This window comes from Cardiocondyla obscurior, linkage group LG21 (genome assembly GCF_019399895.1).
Source record: "Cardiocondyla obscurior isolate alpha-2009 linkage group LG21, Cobs3.1, whole genome shotgun sequence".
Classification (NCBI taxonomy): domain Eukaryota; kingdom Metazoa; phylum Arthropoda; class Insecta; order Hymenoptera; family Formicidae; genus Cardiocondyla; species Cardiocondyla obscurior.
In genome coordinates this window covers 2,237,692-2,265,682 of record NC_091884.1, presented here as the reverse complement: position 1 = coordinate 2,265,682, position 27,991 = coordinate 2,237,692, and the positions used below count along the sequence as shown (strand labels likewise).

The 27,991-nt window shown below is 42.1% G+C and overlaps 1 protein-coding gene and 1 long non-coding RNA gene across 4 annotated transcripts in view; one reads left to right on the top strand and one right to left on the bottom strand.

Annotated features, from left to right (window-relative positions):
• Stet (stem cell tumor) overlaps window positions 1-27,991 on the top strand; it is a 330,475-nt gene that overhangs the window by 139,688 nt on the left and 162,796 nt on the right. Inside the window, exon 1 of one of the 3 annotated variants that reach the window (XM_070670577.1) lies at window positions 19,206-20,717. The exons of the other annotated variants lie outside the window; for them this stretch is intronic. Within the exon in view, the coding sequence (XP_070526678.1) occupies window positions 20,685-20,717 (33 nt within the window). The 5' untranslated portion in view covers window positions 19,206-20,684. Of the gene's footprint in view, window positions 1-19,205; window positions 20,718-27,991 lie in introns of those variants that run through there. 3 annotated transcript variants of the gene reach the window in all.
• Window positions 10,850-13,702, bottom strand: LOC139110642 (uncharacterized). The gene is made up of 3 exons (XR_011547024.1): window positions 11,840-13,702; window positions 11,467-11,713; window positions 10,850-11,354 (listed from the first exon to the last, which is right to left on the bottom strand). It is a non-coding gene; the product is annotated as an uncharacterized lncRNA (long non-coding RNA).

Here is a 27,991-nt window from a genome sequence, read left to right as displayed (position 1 = left end):
TTACCCCGGTGTCTCTAGAAACGACCCCGCGCTTGAGGCTGCTGGTGTTCCTAACGGTGAACAGCCAAAATACTTTATGCTAAACTTAGTTTATGCCGCAAGCGTTATTGAAACTCCGAGTAGGATTACGCGGCCCGAGGTGGAGATACGAGGCGCACCCCCTTAAGGTCAGAAGCGAAACACAATATCTGCAGGCTTATTTATCACTCAGCGCACCTTATACACCCCTCCCCCTCCCCCCTTCTACCCTCTTCGCCGGCTTCGTTTCCACCCTTGTGCAACACCGCCGCCGTCTCCGTTACCACCACGGACTGCTTTTCATTTCGAAACTTAAGGCTCGCATCATTCAAGCGGTCCTGGCAGCTCTCGCCAGACTGGCTCGCGAAATTTCCTTCGTACTTAATCCGCGGCACAGACATATTAAGCTGCGCAATGAGAAAATACTACAGTTTCACGTCAACGTTTTTCCTCACTCCATTTCTCTCCGGTTTTACGTATTTTTATAGTTATTATTCTTAGTGAAGATGGTAGATTGCACGGAATTCAATATTTTAGTTACCGATGTTTTGACATTATATTATCCTTTCAGAATTATTCTATCTCCCGCTTCATAAAAATATCTGTACCGAAGGAAACTCGACGATCGTTGGCTTTAGGTGGAAATTTTTAATCCCCAATTTTCTCGTACGGCTTCCTAATTTTTCGTTGTTATCTCGATAATTGAATCTCGCTGAATTTTAGAAAAACTCAATCTATCAAAAAAAAAAAAAAAAAAATCAAGAAAAAAGAGAAAAAAAATTACAACTTTTTGTCGTTTAATTAATATTTCTTGAAGTTAATTTCTGCGAACTTTCCGTGTCAAACAGCTGCGCTAATTAAGACAGTCGGCGTCAAGTTAATACCGGAGAAAAAATTCAGACGCAACTTACGCGCGATAATAAATCGTCGGCGCACATACATAAAAGATTTCTGTGTTTACCGCGGCGAGAGATTCCCGTACATTGATTAAAATAAGTTTGGAAGAAAAATGGTGCCTGCGTTAACAGCCGGTCGCAAAAGCCACGAGACATCGGGCCGCGAACAAAACGCGGAGAGAAGTATATATCGGGGAACGAAATAAAATGCGATGAAAAAGAGAAGCTGAATTGGTTCGGTATGGAAAATGTCTGCGAACGTTGAAGAGGCGACGCGGAGGGGGGGGGGAATTTTTATAGAGCGAGATAAAAAGCCGCTCCTTTCCGGCTGGTAGCTATTAAAACCGTACTATTACCGGGATTCGTGTATAGGTACGGTGTACCTTCATTCATATACGTGTATTATATTATAGTATATCTCGACCGACTCTTTTATTTCATTAGGTCGTTTGCGCAGCTAACGAAATTACCGCAATTTCGCGACTCGCCTACCTGTCGCAATGAAACCGCGCTTCTCCGCGTCCACGTAAGTATTTTGAAAATACTCGTAAAACCATAGCAAGTCCGCCGGCGTCTTCCCTCGTTCGCGCGTACGTAAAAAAACAGTTGTAAAATAACAAAAATTTTTGTTATTTCCACCAGGTAGTTAATTTGAATTTCGCTCAAAGAAATTACGAGCACCCGAGATACGAGCGCGAAGCTTCTTCTCGCGGACGGCGTGCACGCAATATGAATTCATATACGATTATGCAATTTGTACACAAAAACACACCGAGGATTTAATCAACGCGTCCGAGGTTCGGGGTCGCTCGCGGAGCCCACTCTTTTTCCGCGGGATTGTTTCGCCGCTCGCTAATTCCAAGCATTGCTACATCGCGATTCCGGTGTAATAATTGCGACTCGTCCGGATTGCCATCCGCGAGAGCGCTGTCTGAAAACGTAACGTTATCTCACGCGCATAAAAGCATTCCGGGGCGCGCCTCCGCAGCCCGGGGTTCGCGATATGCGGCAGGTCGATTCGCGCGACCGTAATTCCTGCGGGCGCCTCGAATATGAAAGAATATAAATTATAGGGAACACTGGAAGCCTCGGCCCCGGCTCAAAACGAATCGCCGAAAAGGTTTTGCTGACTTGCCCGGCCGCGCAAGAGCCCCATAGGATTTTTAATACGGGCGTCGTGCATCTACAGTCGGCGGGAAATTAGTTTTTCCCCGCCCGACCGAACCCCCCGACCCCTTTCCCTTCGCCCTGACATATTACTCTTTAACCTTTTATTGCACGATCCTTTCTTGTCATTTTTTTTTTTTTTTTCGACCTCGAAATACCGTCGTCGATTTCGCTCTTTTCGCCTACGTTCGATCTATTACGCGATGGTCTTATAAAAATTGCAGATTACATGTGTTAGACGCGTTTAAACTTTATTCGATTCAGAGCTTTTGTTTAATTCGTGACAACGTAGAATAAATTTTATCTCCGACGTTTATTAAAAATTGTGCGCTTGTGGCGAATTATTTACCCCGTCTTATATTTATAATAAAAGCAAATTGAGAGGAGAGAGAGTAATATTCTTTTAACTTAAGCGAGCATTAATTATGTTTTCATTTTTTAAATTATATAATCATAGAAGAGGATAGAGTTAATTGTTTCTAATTTTGAGGAATTAATTGTCATGTTTATATTCAGAGTCTTAATGAGCTACGCAGGTTAAAGACGTCGCTTTTACGATTTATAAAATAACCGAGGTGTCAGAATTGTGTGAAATCAGCTATAAAGTAATGGGAAATTCGATGAACTCGCTTGCTGCATATAAGGTTTAGTGCAGTATATATGTATCGTTTGAGAAGGGTGATAGCCTCGTACTACTCCTGGACGATGGGGCTATCAGCGTCGTTATCCTCTTCTTGTCGTCCTGTCACCTCTACTATCGTCGCTGTTGTCGTTGCTGTCGTAGCCATTGTCGTCATCGCTGTCCTTATAGCCCCTACATTACGTCCCCGTTGTCGTCATCGTGATTATCATTGTACCGTGCTCGTAATCTCCTCGCTATATCGTCAAGCTCGAAACAGACGGGGAAAAGGCAGTTTCTACGGCGCTAAAGTCTCTAATTACTGCCATCCCGATAATCGCGGGTCTTACGAGGGGGTAAACTCGATAAACGAGGAAAAAAACGACCCTTCTAAAAGAGAAAGTATGACACCGAAGCAGATTCAACATAGCATCCATTTATGGAATTGGACGAGTTAATAAAATTTTCGTCGCGAAAATAAAATATCCGACGAGCGAGGGATCTTTGCCATTTTTTCGCACTGCTTCCGCAAAAAGACTGCCTTCGTGTGCAAATAAAGAGTAAGGTTTTTTAAAATAAATATTATAAAAAAATATAAAAGAATTCTGTTTAAACTATACGGCGGTTGGTATAAAGTGATCTCTTTTTATTGCATTCGAAATATTACTTGATTGCATTAAAATAAAAAAGAATAAAAAAATTGCTCGCGAACAAATATCTTTACTTAAATTATTAATTGTCTTTTTTTTTTTTTTTTTTTTTTTTTTAAATCTGACTCTTACGTTTTTCTAACAATTTTAGAATTTTATTTTTTTAAAGGCTTATAATTTAACATGAATATAAAAAGTAATTAAATTTTAATAACAAAAAGTAACTTTTGTTTTTTTGAACGAGCCTTGCGAGAGAAATGCCATCAGCCTAGAATCAAGTAATCAAGCAATATTTGAAAAATAGCACAATGGCGAAGTACACGAAAGGCCCGACCTCAATAGAGGAACATAAATCGTCGGGCACCCAGGATTAGGCGCGGCTCGCTAGGTTGCTCGGAATTGCATCAAGTAGATTGAGACGGGAACTACCTCTGAAGGGACTTGGAGAAAGATATCGGTCGTCGCGGCGCTCTACTCGCGGATAAAAACTGTTGAAACTTGGAGTCGAAACGACTCGAGGAATAGTAGGTAATTTCACAGAGTGCACCCGAATCGTGTCGATAAGGGAAAGTCGTAAGGACACATATACGTAATACAGCTGACGAGTCATAAATCATTTGACGGGACGACCTGCTCTCTCTCTCTTTCTACCGTGTCAACGTGGAATAATACGTCCAAGTCTACAGTATCATGAAAACGGTGGAACGCGTCATGTTTATCTTATCAAGAAAGGGAACGAGACTTGACTTGTTAAAAGATTTGTGAAAAAAGATATTCAAAAATATGTATGTAAAATAATATTTTAAGTGAAGTAGAAATACATATGTGTGTATGACTATCTTTTGAAACAGAGAAAAAAAAGAAGTTTTTTTTTTGTAAGGAAATATTATAATAAAAAAAAAAATTTTTTTTATTGGAAACTATATTTAACAAAAGAAAATTAATCTTTCTGTTTTTATTATCACAAACGCGATTTATTTATAATTAAATTTGATTTTATTAAAAGAACGTTTTTGGAAAGAACATTTTTCGTATCAGAGACATATTTTACTAGAAAAGTGCACTTTTTAAATTAAAACACATGTACTTCATGAAATTAAAGTGTCGCGGGTTCATAGCACTTTCAAAAGAATGATAGCCGTTAGCATGATTTTTACTCTAAATATTGGCTAATGGAATTTGTCAGCGGAATAAAATGGACTTTCCGACGAATACTGTTGCTTATTTCGTAAACTTTATTCTCGTGAGATTATCACGGCGCCAATTTTCCGATAATTTCGACATGCAGTATTTCATCATTCCCCCAATAGGGATTATCGAGGATAATACCTACACGTTAAATATCTATATATGTATAAATTATACACGTACATAAAGAAAGTTTAATGTTTCCGAGGTCATTGTATTCGGCCAAAAACTTTATCGATCCGTAAATATTGCGATACCGCGAGTATTTTTTATCTCTGATTTTTTTTTTTTAAGGCAAAGAATATGAAAATTGATTTAACGCATTGCTTGGTCCGAACGTGTTAAGGATTAGAGAAAAAATTTTTTTCTATTAGTTTCCTTACTCTCTCTCTTTTTTGCTTCCTTTTTATATTTTTTAACTACTGTTTTTTTATTTTTTTACGTACACCGTACGTATGGAAACTCAGAAATGAAACAGAGAAATGATCTTAATTCTTTATCATATAAAACTGTGACGTGTTACGTAATTTGAAATATGCGTGCGGTTACGACAGCATTGTTTCAACATTAGCACGGGAAAATATCGTGAACGCGGGACGCCCTTTCGTGACTATGCAAATCGCAAAATCGAGTAGTGCGGAGTGGCGCACCATGTTTCCCTTCTCCGAAGTTAAAAAGTTCCGGACATATAATGGCTCATCCGTCTAACGTGACATGTAATTTTTTTCCGCCGTAACAACAAAGATGCAGGGGACCAATTTCGTGGAAAATTGCAAAAGCGACGTCTTTAGCATATGCCCGAATCGATATCGCAAAAAGAAATATCCTGACAACTCTATGAGGTCTTTGCGATTTCGTGCTTTGTTTTTCCTACACATACGTTTACATACAAGTTCGCATCGTATTCTTTTATTGCGCAAGTTGCATCGTGCGATATAGGTACCTACATGCCGCGTAAATTATTATTCTAGGATAGTAAAGTAAAACGCATTTAAATTGAATTAAAAAAAAAAAAAAAAAATGGTAGATATTGGAAAGTATTTTATAAATACGAGACTTTTATTGATAATTACTTCTGGGATATCGGATAGATTATAGAAATTAATAAAAAGACGATAATTTCAAGCAAGTGGAAGAAAAAAAAAAAACCTTTAAAGATATTTAAAATACCAATGACCTACCCGATTGTTCTACAAATAACGTGAACCGATTAAGGGATTAAAATAGACGAGCAAAGTCACCGACGGAGTTGTTCGAAGGGACAATTCATTATGGAGGTCCTATTGCCGGAACGTTGTATGCGGTTATCGCTGCGCTTAAAATATTGCTGCCGGATAATAGTATGCGGCACAATAACGAGTGGACCCAAACAGCCGAAATATACATAGCGGCGATCCGCTCGCTAAGTCTACATATAGTCAATCCACGAATCAATAGACCCCGGTTTCGAGAGGCCGCCAGCGAAATTGCGATCTTTTGAGCGATATCAAGTCGTACGAAGGAGGATTGCATATGCCGCATGGCTATACCGGGAGTATATCAATCGTTGAAAGCCCAGTGATCCCAATTTCGATTCACTCAGCTCTCGGGAGCCGTTCGAGCGCCACATTGTCCCTGGAGCCTCGAGAGTCCTTTGTACTCGTCGGGTCTCTCTCTCTCTCTATATCTCTTTCTATCGATGACCATCGTCGACCTTGTCGTTCCCGTCGTTGTCGCGGTGTAATAACCGTCCTACTTGTCGTATTCGCTTGTAATAACAAAGACAAATGGTTTCGGACACGGCGCCGACGGTCGCAAAATATACTACCGGCGAAAGATGATTAAGACAGGATGATATTAATTGCCTAGCGAATGATTAAATGTTAATTCTTTTTCGCAGCGCGAAAACGTGACCGTTGCCATGCGAGGATAGTATGAATTTTGCACTCGTGGATCGTGAAAAATTAAATTTCTTTTTTTTCAACTCGTATTTTATTTATTAACGCGAAAATATTTCATATTATTACTTTTGCAGTTAATTAAAAAATAAATTTTTTGTTAATGAATGAGTCTTCTTGCTCAAAATTTTATGATGCGCAGAAACAAAGTAACGAGGATTAACTTTTGTGAATGTAATTATTTCGATTCTCTAGTGTTGAGCTCGTGGTTGTATGTTTTATAATTTTTTTTTGTCTTTTTTGGGGGGGCAAACGCAAACGTATTCGCAACGCAGAGGAATCGCTGATATAGCGATAAAAAGAATGCCGCGCGTGTCCGTGTTTATACTATTTTGATAGGTGTCGGATATGCGGAGATTTAATGGCCGACAATAGCTGACGGAAAAGAGCAGAAATTTCAGCGGAGATGGAGATATGGAGTCATTCCGACGGGAGAGTGTCTCCGAAAGTCCATGATTTATTGCACGGTCATTTATTAGGGAAGTTTCATAAAGGTCCGCGTATTACTGGCTGACGTATGACGTAGGATGAAATACCTGTACTTATACCAACGAAATCGAAATCAGAGCGATGCTGCGCGGGCGACAGATGCCGCGGCTTCGCACGAATTCGTTAGACTTAATCAATTCTTTTCCGCAATAACGGCGAATTGAATTCGCGTTTTTCCAATAACCGATAGAGCCGGCCGCGCGTTCGATTACGTCCCTCGCGAGTGCCCAATCGATATGTCGGCAAACGTTTATATTAATAATTCAGTCGTCAATGCGAATACGCGATCGAATCAAAATTTCTATAATACGAATGTGTGAAATAAAAATTTCTCTGTAATTTAGAGAGAAATATATCATTTTTTTCTCTCTTATTTTTTACTTTCATATTGCGGATATTAATACGAACGTCGGAGTTAAGATAAAAAAGAACGAAGAAGAACAGTGTCGTATTTACTTAACAATTCAATTTTTTCCCTCCCCTTTTTTTTTTTTTTTTTAATTTCGATAATAAGTGATTTTGAGGATTAAAAATAAATTCGCGCAGCCAAACTATAGAGCTTCATCCGCGGATGTAATCTGGGAATGACGGCGCGCCAACGAACTGCCAGAGAGGGAGACTCGCCGAAATCAAAAAATGAGCGATCGTCGAAAGTCCGTTAATCTTTCCGGGGGGGGAAAGGGAGGGGGAGGGGGAGTGAAAACGTAACACCAACGGGAAAGAGAACGAGGCGAGGCGAGAGAGAGGCGCCTCGTCATTAATCACTTTCGGCGCCGCTTCTTATCGGGCGCGCGCCGCCGTAACGGATTCAATAAGCGGCGAACGTAATTTCGCGGGGTTATTAGGGCCACCTAAGGGGCAGCAACCCCTTAGAAATCGTTAATCGAACCCCACGCCGATAGGGGTGCTACGCGGAACACTGTCGACGCCGATCCGCCGTTCCGGTTATACGAGAACCGCCTTGGTTTCTTCTCTTCTCGCCGATCGAGCTGAAAATTGCTGACAACCGCGTACAGCGCTCTGGCGATCACGTAGATCGTTCTTACGAAGACGTAGATTGAAAGGCGCCCGTGATACGGCACCCCTTTTTTCCCCGATTATAAACGATGAGCGAATGAATGGTGAATGAATTGCGCAATGTAGCATTTGTTGCACACTTTTTGCCTTCAATTGTCGCTCGAAGAAAACTGATTCAATATTAAAATACTTTGTCTTTGTTATTATCTATGCGAGGAATAGAAATAATATTCCCTGACGCGCTCGCGTGCATTGTATTATAATAAAAATCGAGCGAAAATTCTCTATCTAACCAACAATTTGCTACTAAATAATTTTAACTATGGGATTTATTTGCGACGATGGTACGTGGAATGTTTGCAGAAACGATATCATTATCCGTAGCTATATCGCGCAAACACGAAGGCCGTCTCGTTTCATTGAAGTTTCGAGCGCGATGGGCTAAAATATATTAGATTGCTCGTATCCATCGGACGATTGGTGACCACATTTTCTCGAAAAACCGCTTTAAACTTCTCGCCGAAGAACACTCCGCGATTCCTTCACGGGGAAAGGAAGTCGGTGCGCGGGGAGCCAATTTGTACCTCGAGACGCCCTCCCCGCCCCCTCCCTCTCCACCTTTTTCCACCTCTGGGCATTCTTGGTTGCCTTTTTATTATCGGCGTCTCTTTCTCCGCTTTTCTCGTAAAAACCAATCGAGTCTGAAAGCCGGCTCCCGATGATCCTCCGAGATCGCCGGCGGAGTGCAACTCGTGGCGGATGAAAACTATTTGCGGCTCGATCGGAACTCGGAACTTAGGGAATGAAAATCTGCTTAAACTTCGCCGGTAAACGACAATTGCGCCCCTTTCTCGATCGTTCCGATAAATAATATCGCTGTAATCTCTACAACGCGACGCCGGAGTTCACCGTGATATCATAAATCCGAAATTGCGCGCCAGCGAGTACGCAGTAACATTCGCCACATAAACCCTCCCCAAGGCTTATATTACGTTATTCCGCGAAATTCCAATAAGTTTTCATCCCGCAACAATATTGGAACACAGTGATTTTTTTTTCAATGTATTTAACATTGTAAATTATATATTATCGATTGCCTTATTAAATTTCTCAACGAATTTTTTAGATATAAATATGTATTTCTAAGGAAACGTTTTCTCCCTCCAAATTTCAGATTTTTAGATTGTTTAAAAACTTTACTAAAATTAAGATTAATTAATTCGCCATACCTAATAGAATAATTTAGTCAAAAATCGCATAAAACGTACTACAAAGTCGCAATAAAAAGAAGAAAAAAAATCAGCGAACAGTCGCGTTTTTTTCTTTCCCTTTTTTTTCGTCAGGTGGATCATTATTGTCGCGATTAATAGACTCGGTGCATTGTTTTTGGGGTGGTTTCCACGCATTTGGAAGAGACGGACGGACTCACCGGAGAGAAATGCGGTCGACGATCGCGCGTTGGTGTTCTATTCCCGTGGAAAATGCGACAGGAAATAGCCGAGACGAAAGCGGTCTTTATCTTTCTTTCCTCCTCTGTCTCTCATTCTCTCGCTCTCTTTCTCTCTCGGCTCTAACTATGCAAATCGACAAAAATGTGCGGCTCGCACGTAAAAGAAGTCCGCGAGTGCAACGCGTTCAGACGAAACGCATCGATCGTGCCAGACGACGAGGGCCAATGCCAAATATATTGAGATCCGCATCGAGACGGTTGACAAACTCGAGAGACGGTGAATAAGAGAGGAATATTTCAGCGCAATTTGTAAGAAATTGGTACATTCGAGTACGAAGTTTATAAAAATTGTTCTAGCGCTCAGGCGGAGAAAATAGAAGGACGGCGAGTAAAGATTTTATTTATTACAGCCGCATCAAAACGAGCGTAACTAAAATCTGGAGATTATACGAGAATACAAATGTATGACCGCGTTATGTACAGAAGTAAAAGTGTATCTCTGGCATCTGTTCCAAAATAATGGGAATAGTGAGAACTGAAACAGATTTATTGCGCTAGCTTGATCGAAATCGAAACGATATTAATAATTATGCATTTTTTTAATTTTATTTTAATAAACCATTCTTTTTTTTTTTTTTTTTTTTTTTTAATTTAATTTAATTTTTTTTAAATTTAATTTGTACATATTTTAAAGTCGCTTTCTATTTAAAGTACAGATAACGAGATTAGTTATTGAATGAAAATTGAAATCGTGCAAATTTATTTCGAATAAATATAAATTCCAGACACGTGTATCGGAAATATCTCTCGCGATTTCTGAAATATTCCTCTCCGCTGCCGCGAAGAAATAAATAAATTGACAGCTGAGAACAATATACAAAAATGGCCTTTTCGTAGAACAGAAGTGAGAGAAAGGGAGCGGAGCGGAGGCTACAAGTTTCGGAGTGCACTTTCTTCGCGGTAACGACGAATCGGACGGGGAACAGAGAAGGGAGACTAGACGACGAGGGCCAATGCCAAATCCCTAGCACGGTTGACAATCCCGCTCGAAAACCGAAGGAGAGACGAAACGGATGTACAGAGAAAGTTTTAAGCCCGATTCACACCGTGACAGTTCGCGCTGACGAACGAGATGTCTGGAGGGTAAGGAGAGCGGAAAAGTGAGGTGGTTGGAGAGGGCCCCGACGCCCCGTGAAGAACTTTTCTCGAACGTTTTCGAAATGCGACGGCCATCGTCAGACGAGAGAGGAACCGGCAAAAGAAACGAGCGCGCGAAGCAAACGCGCGTCGTCCGGGGCGAAGCTTCGACCATCTGGGAAATGAAATGCCGGGGAATTGGAAAAGTTTAAATGCGCCCGTTTGTGAAGACGCTTACGGAAATCGCCGCTGTTCTCCCCTTACCCCTCTACCTTCCCCCCCCCTCGCCCCCTTTGCAAAGCCGCTTCCGCCTTTCCCTTCTTTCCTCCCTTCGGCGACGAATTTCGTGTTCGCGTTATCGTGATTCTGAATCGCATCAATCTACACTTCGAAGTGTAAAATCAAACACCTAGAATTCATTATAATCTCGATTGTCGAGGAAGGAATTATTTTTATTTTATTCTTTATTTTTGCGCGGTTCCTGCTCGCTACTATGTGTTAGCAATGTGATTTCTATTTTTCGATTTTAGAACGTGGTTTTATTTTAGTTCAATGTTCGGTATAAATCATTTTTATCGATTATTTTATCAATTTATATTCTAGCGTCAAATTCTTTTATTTTACTGGAAGAAACCATGTGCACGTTTCGCATACAATTCAGTAATTTATGGTCGACGACGTGTTGCCAGTTCAAGAGATTTAATTACGAACTACGACAGAAAAAAAAGTCATTCGACTCACCAGTCTGAATGAGCTTCATCGGAGTTTGTTGAGTTCTGCCGGTGACTGTAACATAAAATAAAACATTAATGTAGACATGTTGCTGTTTAAATTAATATAAAGGTAAAGTTTAATTTTTTTTTCAAGATTTTCTAAACGAGAAAAAATTTATATTTACCTATAAGTTGGTCCGCCGATGCAGGATGCCCATCCTGAGCCTGCTCCTCCTCTCAGTTGCGACGTCGTGACGAGTCCTCCTTCCGCGCACAAGTCACTCGCGAACGCGACCGTGATTTTATATTCGCGATAATTATTGATTACTTGCGCGCGATATTTTTCGGCACTGCTGTAAAGAGAAAATCCTGAAAACAAGTTACTGGCTTACCCAATCTGCATACAGCGGAGTTGTAGATTTCTGCCGGTGGCTGTAACATAAAAAGGAACATATTAATGTAGACATGTTGCTGTTTAAATTAACGTAAAGGTAAAGCTTTAATTTTTTTTTTTTTTTTTTTTCAAGATTTTCTAAACGAGAAAAAATTTATATTTACCTATAAGTTGCTCCGCCGATGCATGATGCCTCCTGGTGGGCCTGCTCATCCTCTCAGCTGGGACGTGACGAGCCATCCTTCCGCGCACTGGAAACTCGCGAACGCACTTCCGTAAAAAGATTATCGAAAAAAGAAACGTCCGAGAACTTAGCGGCACTCCCGAAAACGACCGACGAACCTCTGCGGTTCGTGTAATTAAATATCGGCGCACGGCAGCGGAGATCCTCTTGATCTGTAACAGAAAAGTTAAAAAATAATTTAGTAGACGTCACATCTGATTAAATAAAATAATGAAAAAATAAGGAACCGTTTAATTTCGTAGAAAAATTGATACTTACCCCGGGGTTGCTCCGCTGCGGCAGGATACCCTTCCTGGGCCTGCTCCTCCTCTCAGTTTCCGTGTCGAGTCATCCTTCCGCGCACTGGACACTCGCGAGGACCCCGACCGTGATTTTACAACCGCGAGAATCATCTCCTCGTCACGTTCGCGCGACCTTGCCCGACACTCGCGAATGGAAAAGAAAAAGAATTAAGAATCGTGTTACGAAAAATCACGCCCGAATACTATGCGGAACTCCCGGAACGACCGACGAACCGGCTGCGGTTCGTATAATTGTTAATATACGGCGGTGACGATACTGTCCTTGACGACGGTAGATAGAGTTGCCAGTAACAAAAAAGAATGTTAAACCGAAAGCTCACCTCGGAGACACGAGTACGTAAGGACGTAGCTTACTATACGAAAAGGACGGTAGACACACGTGCTCCCCTCGTAAGGTGGACGTGGGAGAAGATAGTCCTCGCGTCGGCACGTTTTCGTCAAGCGGAAATACGCGTTACGTTCGGCACGAGCACGCGGTTCCTGTACAGCGAGCAATACGTGTGTGTGCCTAGCGCGACCGCTGGAGAAGGACAAAGCGAGAGTGGGAGTAGTGGGGGAAACACACGTAGCGCGCGGCACGTAGGCTCGCGCTCGCTGCTCACTCCGTCCCCCTTTCCCCCCGGCTACCTGTTCGTTACTCTAGTTTTACTTGTAATATTTCCGGATCGACCGAAGAATCGAAAGGACCTCGCTTTAAATCGTGGCCTGTTTCTCACGTCGTGATCCAGAACGACCCTGTGAATAGTGCCGTCTTTGCCTGGGTGTACTAATTAAAGATTAAAATTAAATCGAGCTTTAAAATCGCCGTATCGAGCTGACACATTAATACAAGCATTAAAACCGAACGAGAGAATAATATACTTATTTGATAATTAAATTTTAAAGTTCATTGTTGCATCTACGGCATTAATAAACTATCTGTCGTTTAATATCAGTTAATAATTTTCCAAGAGACTGCCAATAAACACGGGGATCATTTCCATTCGTCTCTAGCCTCGGGAATTGAGATTTATGAAAATTATACCGCTTATAGTCGCTTGTATTAAATTGCAGCAAACAGAGCGAGGATGTTTTATTCGCGGTATTCGTGCCGTAATAATCGCGCTTGTGTTAACTGGTAATTTTGACCCGCGCGTTATAAACGCAACGCAACGAATCGTAACCATACGATGATGTTTATTTGAGGAAATTATGTTACAATGGCATCGCCAAATATGATAATAATATGTAAAATTATTAATATTACTGACGGGCTTGTTACAGGCCTTTCTTTTGTGCTTGGTGAATTAGCAATCCGCATCGAAATAACGAGAACCGCTGCTATCGAACGCCGGTCGTCACGCAGTCGTTTACGAAACGACACTTTTTATATCTTAAAAATCTAACTTTTCTTATTCACCTCGCGACTGTTATTTCGCATTCCACGATGCAGCTACGTTGAAATCGAAAAATAAAAAAGAAAAAAAATAATTTCTTAATCATCATGTCAAAATTTTGAATTTTTTAATATTTATTAAGCGTTGCCTGATTCGGAGTTTTAATATTCTAAGCTCTCGAGCTTTTTGAACGTAGCCTAAGGCACATGAGAGGATGAAACGGAAGAAAGAAAGAAAGAAAGAAAGAGATTTGAACAACCGATGGGCTGGCAAGAGTGCGAGTTCCCAGACAGAATCCTCGTGTCTGACTCAGAGTCCACAACTAAGTCGTCGACTATATAAGCGCGGGATTCTATTCCTGGCGGACTCAGTCGTGGACCCCCATGGACTCTCACTTTGCGCGCTCTCGTTATGCGCGTTGCGTTGAGATAAACTCTTTCGCCGCGGCGACCGAGACTTCTTGAAACTTTTTTCGTGTAACATTTTCCACCTCTCTTTCTCTCTCTCTCTCTTTCTCTCTCCCTGTCCCTCTTTCTTTCTCAGATGCTATTCCTGCCTATTAATTTGCAGACAATGATCCTTTTCTTAAAATATATAGATACTAAAGAATTAAATAAAGTTGAAGAAGCGTTGATTAAAATTAATTAATGTTTTCACTGGCAATCTATTTTTTTTTTCTTTTTTTTTCTTTCTTTCTTTTTTTTTTTAGAACTCATCCTTTCAACTCATGTTCTTAAAAATTACTCATATATATTTAAATTAAGCTCAAGTAAAATTAGGTAATGCACCCGAAACTTTTCTTCGTGTACTATAAAAAGTTTGTTAAGAAAAAGAAAGTTAACAGAGATACGAAAATCGATTTAAAAGCAAACTCATATTAAGAGTATTTTCTGCTTCTCTTTTGTAATTATAATCGACGCTCTGAACTTGAAGATTCTTTGTATGTAAAAATTATGAAAGCTGTTGCTCATTTTTTTTTTTTTTTTGTTAGTCTACTTTTTAATTTTGAGGGTTATGTGTTCCGGACTGATTTTCAAAATTTATTAGAAAGCCAGTTGAAAACCAAAGCGGCAAAACGTATACGCGGCGATGAGCGATAATGTCGAAAATGTTTTCCGTCGTGGAAGAAGATAAATGTCGTTCAGCCACCAATGGAGTTACGCACTCGAGAAGGTTCGACTCGATTGGCAGCCACTTGGCCAAGTTTGATCGATGGCACCCACTTCAATGAGAGTTACGTCGACGGATTCTGCGAATTCCACCGATAAGACGCGAGAGTAACTCATACAATTTGTCTGACAAAAAATAACTAAAAAAGAAAAAAAAAAAAGAGAGGAAAATAAAATTTTTTACTTATTTAAAACTCGACTGTGCCTAAATTCTGATTCATAAAAATATTATCTATACGTTTTTTCTTTCGTAAAATAAAAATTTTTAATTACGACAGTGATGCAATGCTGTCATGTAATTATTCAAAATTAATATCTATTAAATATAATTAATATTCTAATTTAATATTAATACGCAAGTAGAATTAATTACTGAAGGTGTACAAAATTTTAATAAAATATTCTTTACGCGGCTTTGCTCTTTGTCGACTTGGTGGGTCCGCCTATAATGGTTCGTTTCTGTATTTCGCAATCGGGGATAATATCGGAAAAATGATGAATTATTGTTCCGACAAGATCGACTTCTAGTTTCAGCCCGGCGCGATGGTTTCTGTGCTTACACTTTTGTTACTTTATTCATCAAGTTTCGACGTCCCGCGGCGTTTCACGTCGGACGTGGAGTTTAGATGGAGCTTAATCTTCTGCCTCTCGCGTTTATTTTTAACGGGGAGATTCTTTCTTCGACCGAAAGAGGCTACCGATGCTTTCATACGGATACGCGTAGCAGTACGAGATTTTCCGATGTTTACACTGATATCAGAAAACGATTGCTGTTCTCTGCAGCGAAGAACACATTTCTTTCGCGTAAGAAACACGCGGGGAGAAAAGATATTCTAAAGTGATTTGTTTTTAATAGCTTGCGATTTAAAACCAACGTTTAATTATTTTTGTACTTGAAGTGCGCGGAGAAATAAATTTATTTTTACGTTAAAATATTTTCTCTGATTAAATTATGTCTTCTTTGTCAAATTATATTTATTCATTAATTAGAAATTTTGTATAAAAAAAAAAAAAAATAAGAGACTGTTATATCTTTGAAATTAAATTATTTGAAATGGAAAGTAACATTCGCCTTGGAAACGAAATAGGAAACTTTTTATTGTTAACCGTGGCGTCCGAACTTTCGAGTTTTAAAAACCTGTCACGAAGACACACGTATCTCGGCAAATATCGGTGGAAAAATTCCACGTAAATCTAAAAGATGCGCATAATACAAAGGCACCGCTCAGTTGAGAAGCTAACCTAGTTTCGAGTCAAAAAATAGCCCTTTCCTCCGATTGTCTGCGTTAAAGAGCAAAGGTTTTCATTTATTTTTCGGAGTTTAGTTTTTAATTAATAGAATACTGTACGACTTGACGCTTTCGTTATGCATCGAGACTTAGTGATATCTCTTTATTAAACTGCATAAACTGTACGTTGCAATTTCGCGACAGAGACTTTATCTATTTATTTTATAATATTTTCATGCTCTTTTTTTTTTTTTTTTTTTTTTCCGCGCTTCAATCCGGACTGCAAATTATTTGTCCTACTCAGCTGGCATTCGTTAGCATGCACGATACAGATACAAACGTGCTCTCAATTTTCGACGTCGCGTGACGCGAGATATAGACGTTTCGACGGAGTGAATTATAAGTGAAATATTACCGCGCCCGGGATGTTTCCCTCCCGATTTCGCTCTCGATATATTTTCTGGTCTCCCGGTTTGTTTCGTTTCCGTTCGAGCTAATGTTACCGCTTTAACGCTCCGGCTGTAGGCGTCTAGAAATTTTTCTTTCGTATTTTCGTCGAGCTTTTTACTCGAATGCATGCGCGACGATGATCGAGAATAATTCTCCATTGACGTAAAAATTAATATACATTTAAGCAAATCTAAATGCGAATGCACGATGTATCTCGTTGCGTCACGACAATGTATTAACCCTAACTGCGAATCGCCATTTCGCAGGCTGTTGAGGCACACTCACGCATTCTTTACGCGATTGTCATCGCGGCTATCGGACACCGAGAAAAATAGAAGACCGATAGAGGAAGAGTTAACCGGCGAGCGGCCGAATTGCGTCCGAATAGCCTACGGCGATTCGGACGATTACACGTCAAATCCTCTCGTCGAATTGGCTGTCGCTCCGTTTGCTAGCAAACCAATCGATCGATCTCGATGTGCGTCCTCTCTCTCTCTTTCTCTCTCTCTATCAGTCTATCTATCTCTCTCCTCTCCCTCTCCCCCTTTGTCTCTCTCCATCAGAGAGAAACCCCTCCGGGCACGAAATGCGATCGAGAGACACGCTTGTTGTCATCGAGACGCATCGACGTGTTACGCCCAAACGCAACGCGAGAGACGAGAATAATGGCTTCGTAGCGCTTTCAAAGCGCCGGAAAAGCTCGCAGCGACAACGAGCGCAACAACGCTTTGCGACGGCATACCTTTCGCGAGTATTGCGCCAGCTCGTCCACTATTTCGAATTTTTTTTTCCCTCCCCTTTTTTTTTTACGCCGGTCTCGAATAAAATCTACGTAAAAGACGGTATCAGCGTAATTGTCACGAAAGTTGCGTGAAAGAAATATCGAACACGCCCTAGATTAATTCAGAACACATTGATATAAATATTAACGTTAATTACCGTCGGAACGATCGCTTTTAAACCGGCGAAGACAATTTCTTTGCGTCCGCGGCTGCGTGTTTATCACGCGGCTGGTGCCGTAATCAGCTTTACGGTCGTAAATTCGCGGCGTAATTTATGGCGATAGGATAGCTTGGCCATCGGCGAGTACTTATCTGCAAATTCATCCGCGCCGGTGCTCGGTTACAACCGTCGGTCGAGAAACCAAGCGGATTGCGCGCGCTCGCTCGCGTTTATCAGCTACGCGTACGTATGCTTTCGTATATACAATGTGCCCCAAGCCGAGAGCCTGTGGGGGTTTGCGCACGGTGCAGGTGAACACTTGAGCGCACTACGTTTGACCGTCTCGTAACGGCGAGATATACATACCTAAACCATTTCGCCTGGCACAATCGCGGCTGACACTTTGTCGCTCGACAATCGCTCTGAAAATCCCGAATTACCATACGCGGACGAAAGCGACGAAGGGACAGCAAGAACGCGTTACTAACACGTGCAGCGGAAATTCTACAATATGCCCCGAAGGGGCAGGAAATTTTTTAAGCAACAAATCCGAGAAGCTGCTTGAACTCGTTTCCTTTAAATAATCTTCCGAATCGTCTCAAGTCGGATTTCTCCCGCCGAGAGAATATTTGTACGTAATTACCCCGGGCTTACCTTGCTCGCGAACTGCGAACGCGTTCCGGATCGAGATAGATTGATGCCCTCTTGCCGACGACGACTTGATTTACGACGCCGGTTCGTGTACGTATGTACGTGCGCGCTTCCGCCTTCTCACGCATCGCCGGGATCGGCGGTTCTTCCGCTTCGTATCGGACGGTAAAGGGAGGACAGATTTTTCTTCGGGCCGCCCTCCTCGCTTCCGGGTTTCAGACGTCGGCCGAAGGGGGATGTTCGAAAGGAGTAATTCGTGATTCGCGCCCTTTCCGCTGTAGGTACGAAATGACGAGTCATCGTTTTAGCCGGTTGAAAAGGTATGAAAAGGGCAGGATAGTGGCCACGGTAGTTCGCCGCGAATACCGAGCTAACCTTGTAATGCCCATTGTGCGGCTAATGCATGTACCAGGAAGAGGATCGCGGCGTTACATAGAAACCTCTGTAGCACTGACGAGCCGTGTGCCCGTCATAATAAAGCGGATATGGAGGCGCCGAACTATTCGCGCGACTATCTTCGTTTCGCGAGAGATTCGTTCGCGCGTTATATTTCGGTAGGATTATTTTAACACTGAATCGTCGCTTCGAAGCGATAATAGACTGAGGCGAGTCAAATTCATGACTGTGCAATTTTTTTTTTTTTTTTTAAAGCGAGTTTTTATGAAGCGGAAAAATATTACGATTATTGGATTGATTTTTAGAGCTCGCTCGAAGTGGAGTTTATTTTGTTGTGCAGAAAGACGCTTCGAGCTCCGAGCTCATCTGTTTACGTTTTTTTTTAGTCGTCTCGGCATCGAGCTCGTCATTTCTGAGAACTCGGTGCGAGAAGGACAGCGGTCAGTAGGACAACCGGCGCCATCGTCCGTCTCGCTTCCTCCCTCGGTTCTCTCTTTCTCTCCAAGGGCCGAAATCTCTAACCGCCATCTTAGTCTAGTCGCGGAGCTTCGGTCGCGCGGACGTGTTGCTAATAGCTCCGCAGTTTCGCGCATTTTTTTACCGCGGATAGGACATTGTCGGGTACGAATTAGTGTCGACGACGTCGACTCGGGAACGGGCGATCGTATTCTATACATATCCGTCATTCCACTCGTCGTTTTGCGCTCCCTTTCGTCGTACGAAAAATTGCTTCGGAACGACGAGGTTACGGAAGCAGCGCGAACTGAGCGCTCGCGCGCGGCGCGCTCCCGCATTAATCCGCGTATTATTCGGACACTTCCGACCGCCGCGGCTGCCATTAAAATTTTTTCCGGCAAATTCCGGCGGCAGTCACTGTCGGTGCGCGGGATCCGCACCTCGCCTGCACTTCTTCGTCGCGGCAGTGGTTCTCATTCCGTTCCGGACGAGTGACTTTTGTGGAACGTGAGATAGACAAAGTGCGTGGGAAACGTTTCGTGTGGCGGCCGGTCTCATTCACCACTCGTTGTCGACGACAATTAATCGAAGGATCGAACGTATCTCGCTATACAACGCAGCCGCGTCAAGATCCGCCGGATACTCACTCCCCTCGCCGCGCCTCACCCCGCGATCACGTGGTCGCGCCCGAGCCGAAGTGGCTAAGCACGAAAAATCTCCTGTACAGAAGAGATGGGTGACCCTAGGCGCGCCGACCAATCAGTGCGAGCTATCGATCGCCTGATCGATAATGTTCCACGGGGCTCGCTGCGCACTCGAGGACTTCCGCCCGACCACGTGCCACGCATTGATTCTCGCTACGGATATCCGGAGGCTTCTGGGGTGTTCTCCTGCGCTTTATCGTTGTGAATTTGTGCCTCATCTCGTCCTGGGAGCTTTGCGAACCGCATGGACGTGCACGGGACGTCGTCGCTGCCCCATTCACCGACGTCTGACCGGGCGAGGGAAGGTGACTCGTCGTCTCCTTCTGTACTCCGTCGTATGGACCTTGCGTACTCTTAGTCGGGCGACGATACGTAAGCATTCGAGGACTCTCAACTCGTCTCGACAGTGATTTTTGAGGAACTTGTAAAGAACAATGTGCGTGGCCTGTTTCGATACAGTGATCTTTGATGAACTTGAGAAGGACAATGTGCGTGGCCAGTTTCGACACGCTGATTTTTTTATGGACTTGAGAAGGACAAAGTGCGTGGCCGGTTTCGATACAGTGATCTTTGATGAACTTGAGAAGGACAATGTGCACGGCCGGTTTCGACACGCTGATTTTTTTATGAACTTGAGAAGGACAGAGTGCGCGGCCGGTTTCGATACGCGATTTTTGAGGAGCTTTAAAAAGACAAAGTGCACGGCTCGTCTCGTTCGTCGCTTCGTGTAAGTCCAGCTTCTTGTTTCGAGCTCGAGGACGTCTCGACGAAGGCCCGGAGGAAGCTACGAATATTGAGACTGCAAATTAATACAGCAGATAATAGTCCGTCGCGTTTTTTAATTTTAATCGTATTTAATCGTCGCGATAGTTCGTCGTCGGTCTTTCGGTCGTTCTTTCGGTCGTCTTTTCGGTCGTTCTTTCGGTCGCTCGTTTCTGTCAGTGAAAGTGATAGTGAGTGATTACAAAAAAAAAAGCAGAGCAGTGTAATATAGTGCCAAGTGATTTAAAGTGCTGCAACAACACATCAGGACAATCCAGCGATTCCGGAATACTACTACAGAAGGAGGGAAGGAAGGAAGGAAGGAAGGATGACTCGAAAATCACAACCGGAAGACATCAATGTAAGTAAATCTATAACACGTTCACTTATAAATCACTTAATTATAATATTCGTAATTACCAAAAAAATGTATTATAATTATCCAACATCCGAACCTAATAAAACGCGCTCGAGGCGCCGCAGTCTATTATTTTCATATCACTACTAAAAATTAAATAATCCCTTACAATTTTACTTTAAACCATCCTGGGAACGTAAAATTTCTTATTCAAATTCCTTCCTAAAATATTACGGCGTTAAAAAAAAAAAAATAAAAATAATAAAATAAAATACGTGTCTACTGGCGAGGCAAAATTCAATTATAGCAGCTTCTATTAAAATGTAATTTGATAAAAGATTCATCAACGAAATAACAGGGAAAATAGAGGGCGTGGCGAGGTATTAAAGTGCGACGGAAGCGAAAGGATATACCGATAACGCGGGGAAATCGCTCTTTGCGCGTGCTATTTCGAGCTCTCTTTAACGACTTCGCCTATCGGGCATGTTGCGCGGAACATCAAGACAAAGCTAATTTATTTATACGAGGGGTACGTTGCTCTCGATAGGGCTCTTAACCTCGGGAGTTAACGTCTGTCATTATTGTATTCCCACGATGACATATTTTCTCGACCCTAATTCGGTCAAAGACCCTCAACCGCTTTTCCGCTATTGTTACGCTAGAACGTTGCAGCGTAACGCGTTACCTACAATTATGCACCGTTTGCGCGTGTATATTCTTTAGTGTTTGCGAGAGCGTCATTATACGTGCGGTATCAAGCTCATTGGCTAAATAATTAAGCGAATGGCAATAGGAACGGTATGTTTGCGGAGTTTAATTGAAACGCATTAGCATTCGACACTGACACCGTTGAAATAATTTTTTTTTACTTTCTTCTCTCTCTTTTTTTCCTTCGTCTATCATAAAGTTTTATGCGTTACGTAAATACGGGTGATCTAGATAATTTTTTTTTATTTCTATGTTAATAATAGGAAAATAATTACTTTTTATTGCGTGCTTATCGTGATTATTTTTACGTTAAAGGTCGCGATTTTTATTTTATATTTTAATTGTGCGTTGAATGCAATTAAAAATTTATTCGTTTAATTAAAATTTAATATAATTCTAGAATATATATTTATGATTTATATTAATTAAAGTTTATAAAACGAAATTGCGAGAGTTAACAGTGTTATGGAATGCTCTCTTGTTTTAAGACTTATCGAAATGTCAAGTTTGTATAGTCTGAAATTCCACTTTAAGCGCAAAGGTGAACTTGACTTACTGCGAGCGATCTTGCAAAGGGTAAAGCGTCGTGTCCGTATACATTTCTACAGAGTTCGTTTCTGTTTCGCTGGTTAGATAAAGTGGAAACAACGTAATTTGTAACACGGTATACTTTACGATAGCGGCCCACGAATAAACCTTCATGAATTTTCATCAATCTACTAGTTTCGTCTTTCGTTAGAGATGGTATCCAGATATTTCGTAGCTAACTAGCACCACTTATACGTATAACCCCGCGAAATCACGAATATTCGCGTCCTCGGAAATACAATCTGGCATTCAACGGAACCCGTGAAATACGTAATATTAAAGCAATTTCAAAAAAAAAAAACAAAAAAAAAACATAATAATAATAAAAAAAATTCGCCCAAAATTACCGTCGCACGTTTGACAAATGCACTTCCTTCGTCTTTCCTCACGCTTCTTACCGAAAACGGAATTTTTTCACAAGCACGTAATTTAATTTCTGTAATCATTCTTCTCGTCTCCGCGCTCGAATTCCTTCCGCCACGTCGGGAGAACGCGAGTTTTCGATATGTGAGCTCACGGGGCGGCCGTGAGGGTCGCGAGGCCTCGGCGAGAAGAGAAAAATTTCACGCCGATCTTTAATAACGACGATGAAGGACGTGGGTGGATGGATAAGCGCTAGGGGGTGGGGAATCGTTTAATCCGAATAAATCACGTTGGAGTATCCGTCGAAAGATGAGATTACGTCGGAGGAGCTCCGGGTCCTTCAAAAGGTAAGGGCGCGTCTCAAATTTCACGGGGAATGACTCGCCCCGGAGTGGCTCCGGGGGATAATTCTCGCTACCTTCGGTTCGCATTGGTAGCTTCCGCGCGATCTTATCAATTCTCGCAAAACCCATCGGCAAATATTTAATCGGATCAGCGATATGGCGCGAGAACGCTTGTTTGCGTTTTATGCGCTCTTTTCGCGGCGCGTATTTCTTTCGGTTCTCTACTTTATCCCTTGCGCGAGAGATTACCCGATGTTACGTCGAAGAAGGTAAAATATACGTACGTAAATAAAAAAAAAAAAACGGTACTGGGGGTGTTAATGTTTACACTCGCTTTTACGCGACGTCATTTTTATTTTTCGAATCTTATCAACCGTGTTAATTAAAAGCGCGATCTATCCGGCTTATCGTCAATGTAATTATCGTGCGCATCGACCCGGAAGATTTGCCCATCTCAGGCCCGCTCTTTCGGAGTAGGAGCCTTTCAAGAATCCGATGACTACAAGACCACTTAAGGAGCGTTCTCATTAACGTTTGCTTATCTAAGCGCGACATCGCGAGGCCTTATGCTACAGAGATTCCAACTTAGATCCATCGATTAGGGTACGGTACGCCTGGCGGTTATCGATTTACTTTCACTGATTTCACCGTGCATTACGTTAAGTGACACGTGGTTAAAGAAAAATGTCAACATCGCTCATTAATTTTCATTAATTGACGTCGCGGCGGTATTTGACTGACGTACGAATATTATTCCTTTCGAATTATTGCGGATATTAACGTCTGCACTCTCATTGACGAGTTTAACATACATCTTAATTAAATAGTATAATAACAGATAAACAATGAAGTAGAACATGCGAATGGAGGGAAAGTTGTTAAGCTAATGGAGAAATACTGACAAATTGCAAGTTATATTTATAATTTAAATAAGATGGAAATTAATGATATTTTTTTTTTTTTTTTTTTTAAACTCTACCAAGCGACTATTATTCATTCTATGCCAATAATTAATATAAACATTAAAATCTAATTAATAATTGACATATTAAAACTGTTTGCAAATCAATCATGAAATTATGACAGACGAGACACGGTGTGAATATTAATCTTCATTATCTGAAGTATAAATTTTATTTGGTCTCACATAGTTGAATTAAAAATATTATTTTTTTATGCTTGCAATTAAATAATTGAATTATTAAATTTTTTTGGAATATTAAACATTAATAAATTGTAGAAAAAAAATACTCGTAGATTAATTAAATTTTTCTTGAAAGAACTGACAAAGTTAAATTTGTCCGAATAACATCTTTCCAAAATTCGATGAGCCTTTAATTTTATTAAAAATTTGCGTACGTAGACTCGCGTTTACCGCAAGTAGAAGAAGAACGATGCCCGTTAGAGCGAACGTTTCGTGCCAACAGATTACGCAAAATTCATTAAATTAATCGTCCATGTTCTAAAGGGTGAATTGCATTTGCCGATAATCTCACAGAGATTAATGGTCCGACGGTGACCGCGGGTGCTGCAGTCTCCGGATGATGGGGGAAGAAAGTGGGCGATAAAAGCGAAACGAGGCGGAGGTCGGGGGCGGAGATCGCCGCTAAACGGGGCGCACATCACGTCGGCTAGGTTTGCTTTTAATCACGGGCGGATCGCGCTAACTGATTTCACAATCTTTATTAAGGCTCGTAATTGAGCCCGGCAAGGCGCGGGCGCGCACGTTCGTGGATATAAGCGTGCAAACACGTACGCACGTTTCGCACACGCGAGGGAGAAAGAGGGACGCGGGGGAGGGCGAGAGAGCCGCTCGAGCAACGAACAGGAAGTCATGCAGTGACTTCCGAGTGTTTACTGAAGGTTCGTTTGAGCTCGGCTGTTAATTAATTCCTCTATCGCTGCCGGCGGTTGTCGACGAGATGCATTAATGTCACCCGGCTAGAGCCGACGACAGACTTCGGAAGAGCGTGCGACGGTTGTACTTGTTAGCGTTAATGGAATTGAACGAAATACCACGCGACCACAATATTGCATCGCCGAGAGTAATTACATTGACGCGGTAGGTGATTTAACCTAATTACAGAATTATTATGTTTAAATAGCTTTTGCGACTCTGCGCTATTGCCGCGTCGCGGGGGAATTTTTTTTTTTCTTTTTTTTTTCTTAAGTCTGTTTTTTTTCCTCTCGTTATCGTGATAAAAGAAAAAAGAAACGGGGCCACCTAGCGTGTTAATGGGTACGCAACACTTAAATCTCGGCGCGTAATAACTCCAAGAGGTTAATGCTTCATAAGGAAAGTCTCGTAATACTTACGATGTATAATCGAGATCAACAGAGGTAGTGTCGATTAACGCATGAACAACTTTCACGTTACTTGCGAAACGCCAGTACGAAATTGTACCAAATGCGATTTACATGAAATTAATTTAGAGATTAAACAGGATAATTAAAATCTTCGGACAAACAGAACGGCGCGGCGAGCACTCGCAAATCAAATTAACATCGCACGCAATTAGTAGTTATCAGTTTTATTAATATCCTTACCTCGGCATATTTACACAAAAATATCTTACGATTTTTAATTAATAAGAAACTCGTGAAGAGGAAGCCTTCTCAGAAAGAAATCGGCAAACGGCACGAAGATAAATTTCCGTCAGAGATAATTTAATTAAATTAAGTCCGAAACCTCAATCGGTCGGGCGCGCGTCACCGTTCAATAAATTGTTATTGCCGCGATCAATCTTACGTCGCTAATAACCCTAAAAGCGTACGACTTCGACGTCGTACCGAGTCGAGTTGTCAACGTCGTCGCTTGACGAGACGCGGAAAATGAGAGAGCGAAGAGGTACCTCGCCGGTATATAAGACGAACTGTCACGAGCAAGAAAAGAGGGTTGCCGGCGCGCATCTTTTATCGGGCGACGGTGGCGGGCCCGGGGGGGTCGAACGACCCCGGGCAGGCAAGCATTCACCCGACCTTTTCACCCAACCCTTCCCCTCCGAGTGCTCTGCATCGGGTTTTCCCCCTCGATTTGACACCGCGCTCAAAGTCATACTCCCTGCCGTTGTCCTACTTGCCCGTCGTCGTTCGATCACTGCCAGCCGTTCCGGCCGAGAAATATTTGCCTCCTCCGCTCGTTCGAGGAGCCGTCTCGATTTTCCGCCGATGCGAATAACAGAGCTGGTACGTCGTACGCGCTATATTATCGTGTCCGTCTCGCGCGGCGATGAACGCGGAGCTCGGGATTACAGGCTTCTGACGTTGGCCGTGAGATAATCAGTTAGAGCAAAGCTATTTCGAGACGTTACTGGGAATAATTGCTCTCGCGAAGGACTAGGTTAAAAGTAATTAGGTAACGTCGCCTCTCGACGAGAGAAAGAGATATCTTTTTGAGCATCAACGATCTCGAATTTTTGACCCGCCCATTTATTAACGTTGTTGCGCATCCGGCGACGATTGGATTTTAAAAATGAATGCAGCATAATACATGCAGTCTCCTTTTTTTTCTATTTTTTCTTTTTCTTTTTTTTTTTTTTTTTTTTGTTTTTGTTTTTGACAATTCAACTAAACGGTACGTGGCAGTTGGAAAAATGTAACGACATAAATTTTCCACGGTGTATCCCGCCGGGCAGTAATCCATATTTGAAGAGATATTTTTAAAAAATATCTCGCGTGTAAGCCATTTATTTCGAAAGTGACGTATGTTAGATTATGGAACGCGGTGAATTTAAAGTACAGGAAATTTGCGTCGGGGTAAATTTTAACGAGGCGCGGTACATTTTTTAAAAGGAGATAGTTAAGATTTAACCGACGTAAAGCGGAAAACTAAATGATTCACATTTAACACACCCCGGGCATAAATCAGGAGATACCCTCCCCCTTCACCCAGATGCATTGCACTTTTTTCGACTTGTTTTACACCATCTACGAAACTGTGTCACGAGCGCTCCGTACAGGCATCGATCTATACGCTTTATATTGCCCGCGAGGCGAGGAATCCTAGCCGCGATGATACTACCGCGTCATGAATTCCCAAAGTGGCTCTACAGTTGAAAGCATTCGCAATCGATACCCGACCTGTTCCAAAGGACCCTTCCCTGGCATTGCGTCGCCCAGAAAGCGTCATTTTCATATCCATAATTCGACGTTGTCACGCTCCATTCTTTTATCACGGCAATTCAGTTTTTCGCGCGGCGTTCGCAATACGAAAGACGAGGATCTCGACGCGTTCAATAGAGAAAAAGCGTCGGAAGTTATTTTCTTTATATTTCTTTTACGGTCGTTGGAGACATAATTATTTAATGTCGCGTTTAAAGGAAAAGAAAAAAAAAATTTGTAAGCGTAGGGAAAGAACGCAGGAACGTTTCTTATTTTATATCAGTGAAAAGGGAATCGTAAGCGCGGCTGTCCGTGACGAGTCTTATCGAGGGAGTAGGCGTTCGCGATGTATCTCTTGGTCACGGGTCCCATGGGAACGGCGAGAAGCTTGGAGTTATGTAAGGAGTGCATTTGTCACACATACGAGAGCGTAGATCCCGCTCGCTCGTATCCCAACTGCGCTCCCGTGAGCCAGTAGATATCGCGTGCGCACGTGCTGCGTTCCCGTTCACCTCTGACCTATCCAACTAACCTGTCCTACCTATCTCGTTCGCGAATAAATATTCGGCCCGCGCGAACGGTGCACCGCGCGACGACGGTAAGTCTTCTCGCCGCGCGGGTAGATGAGGCGAAGACGATCGAAACGGATTTTTGATACTATCATTCGCGCCGATTAATCTCAATAATTATCGAAATTAATAACGTTTTATTTATACGATAAATAAAAGAAATAGAAGACACGTCGCGATATGTGCGTATACTTGAGTGGAAATTTATTCTCATCGTTAGATAATAATTAGTTTACCAATTCGTTTCGGATAATTATTTCTGACTAATAACGAGCTAGATAAAGCTAAATATCGAAACGTTTATCGCCGTGAGTTGTAGTCTACTGCGCGTTCTGATCTTACGCAAAGTTCGATTGCCGAGTCCGCTTGTGTGAGTACGTGCGTGTGTTTACATCGGCCGGCAGTTTTCGCGATCCAAGCTCGCATGGGTGAAGTCGCGCGGGCGGCGGGCGGCAGGAACCGGTTTGCTCTGCGAATTCGGCAGTCGAGTTTTACGTAAGGTCAGCTCACAACACAACGGTGGACTAGTACGCGGCGAGAAACATTTAGAGATCTGTTTACAAACACGATCCGCGCTGGACAGTGACGAAACGATCGATGCTAG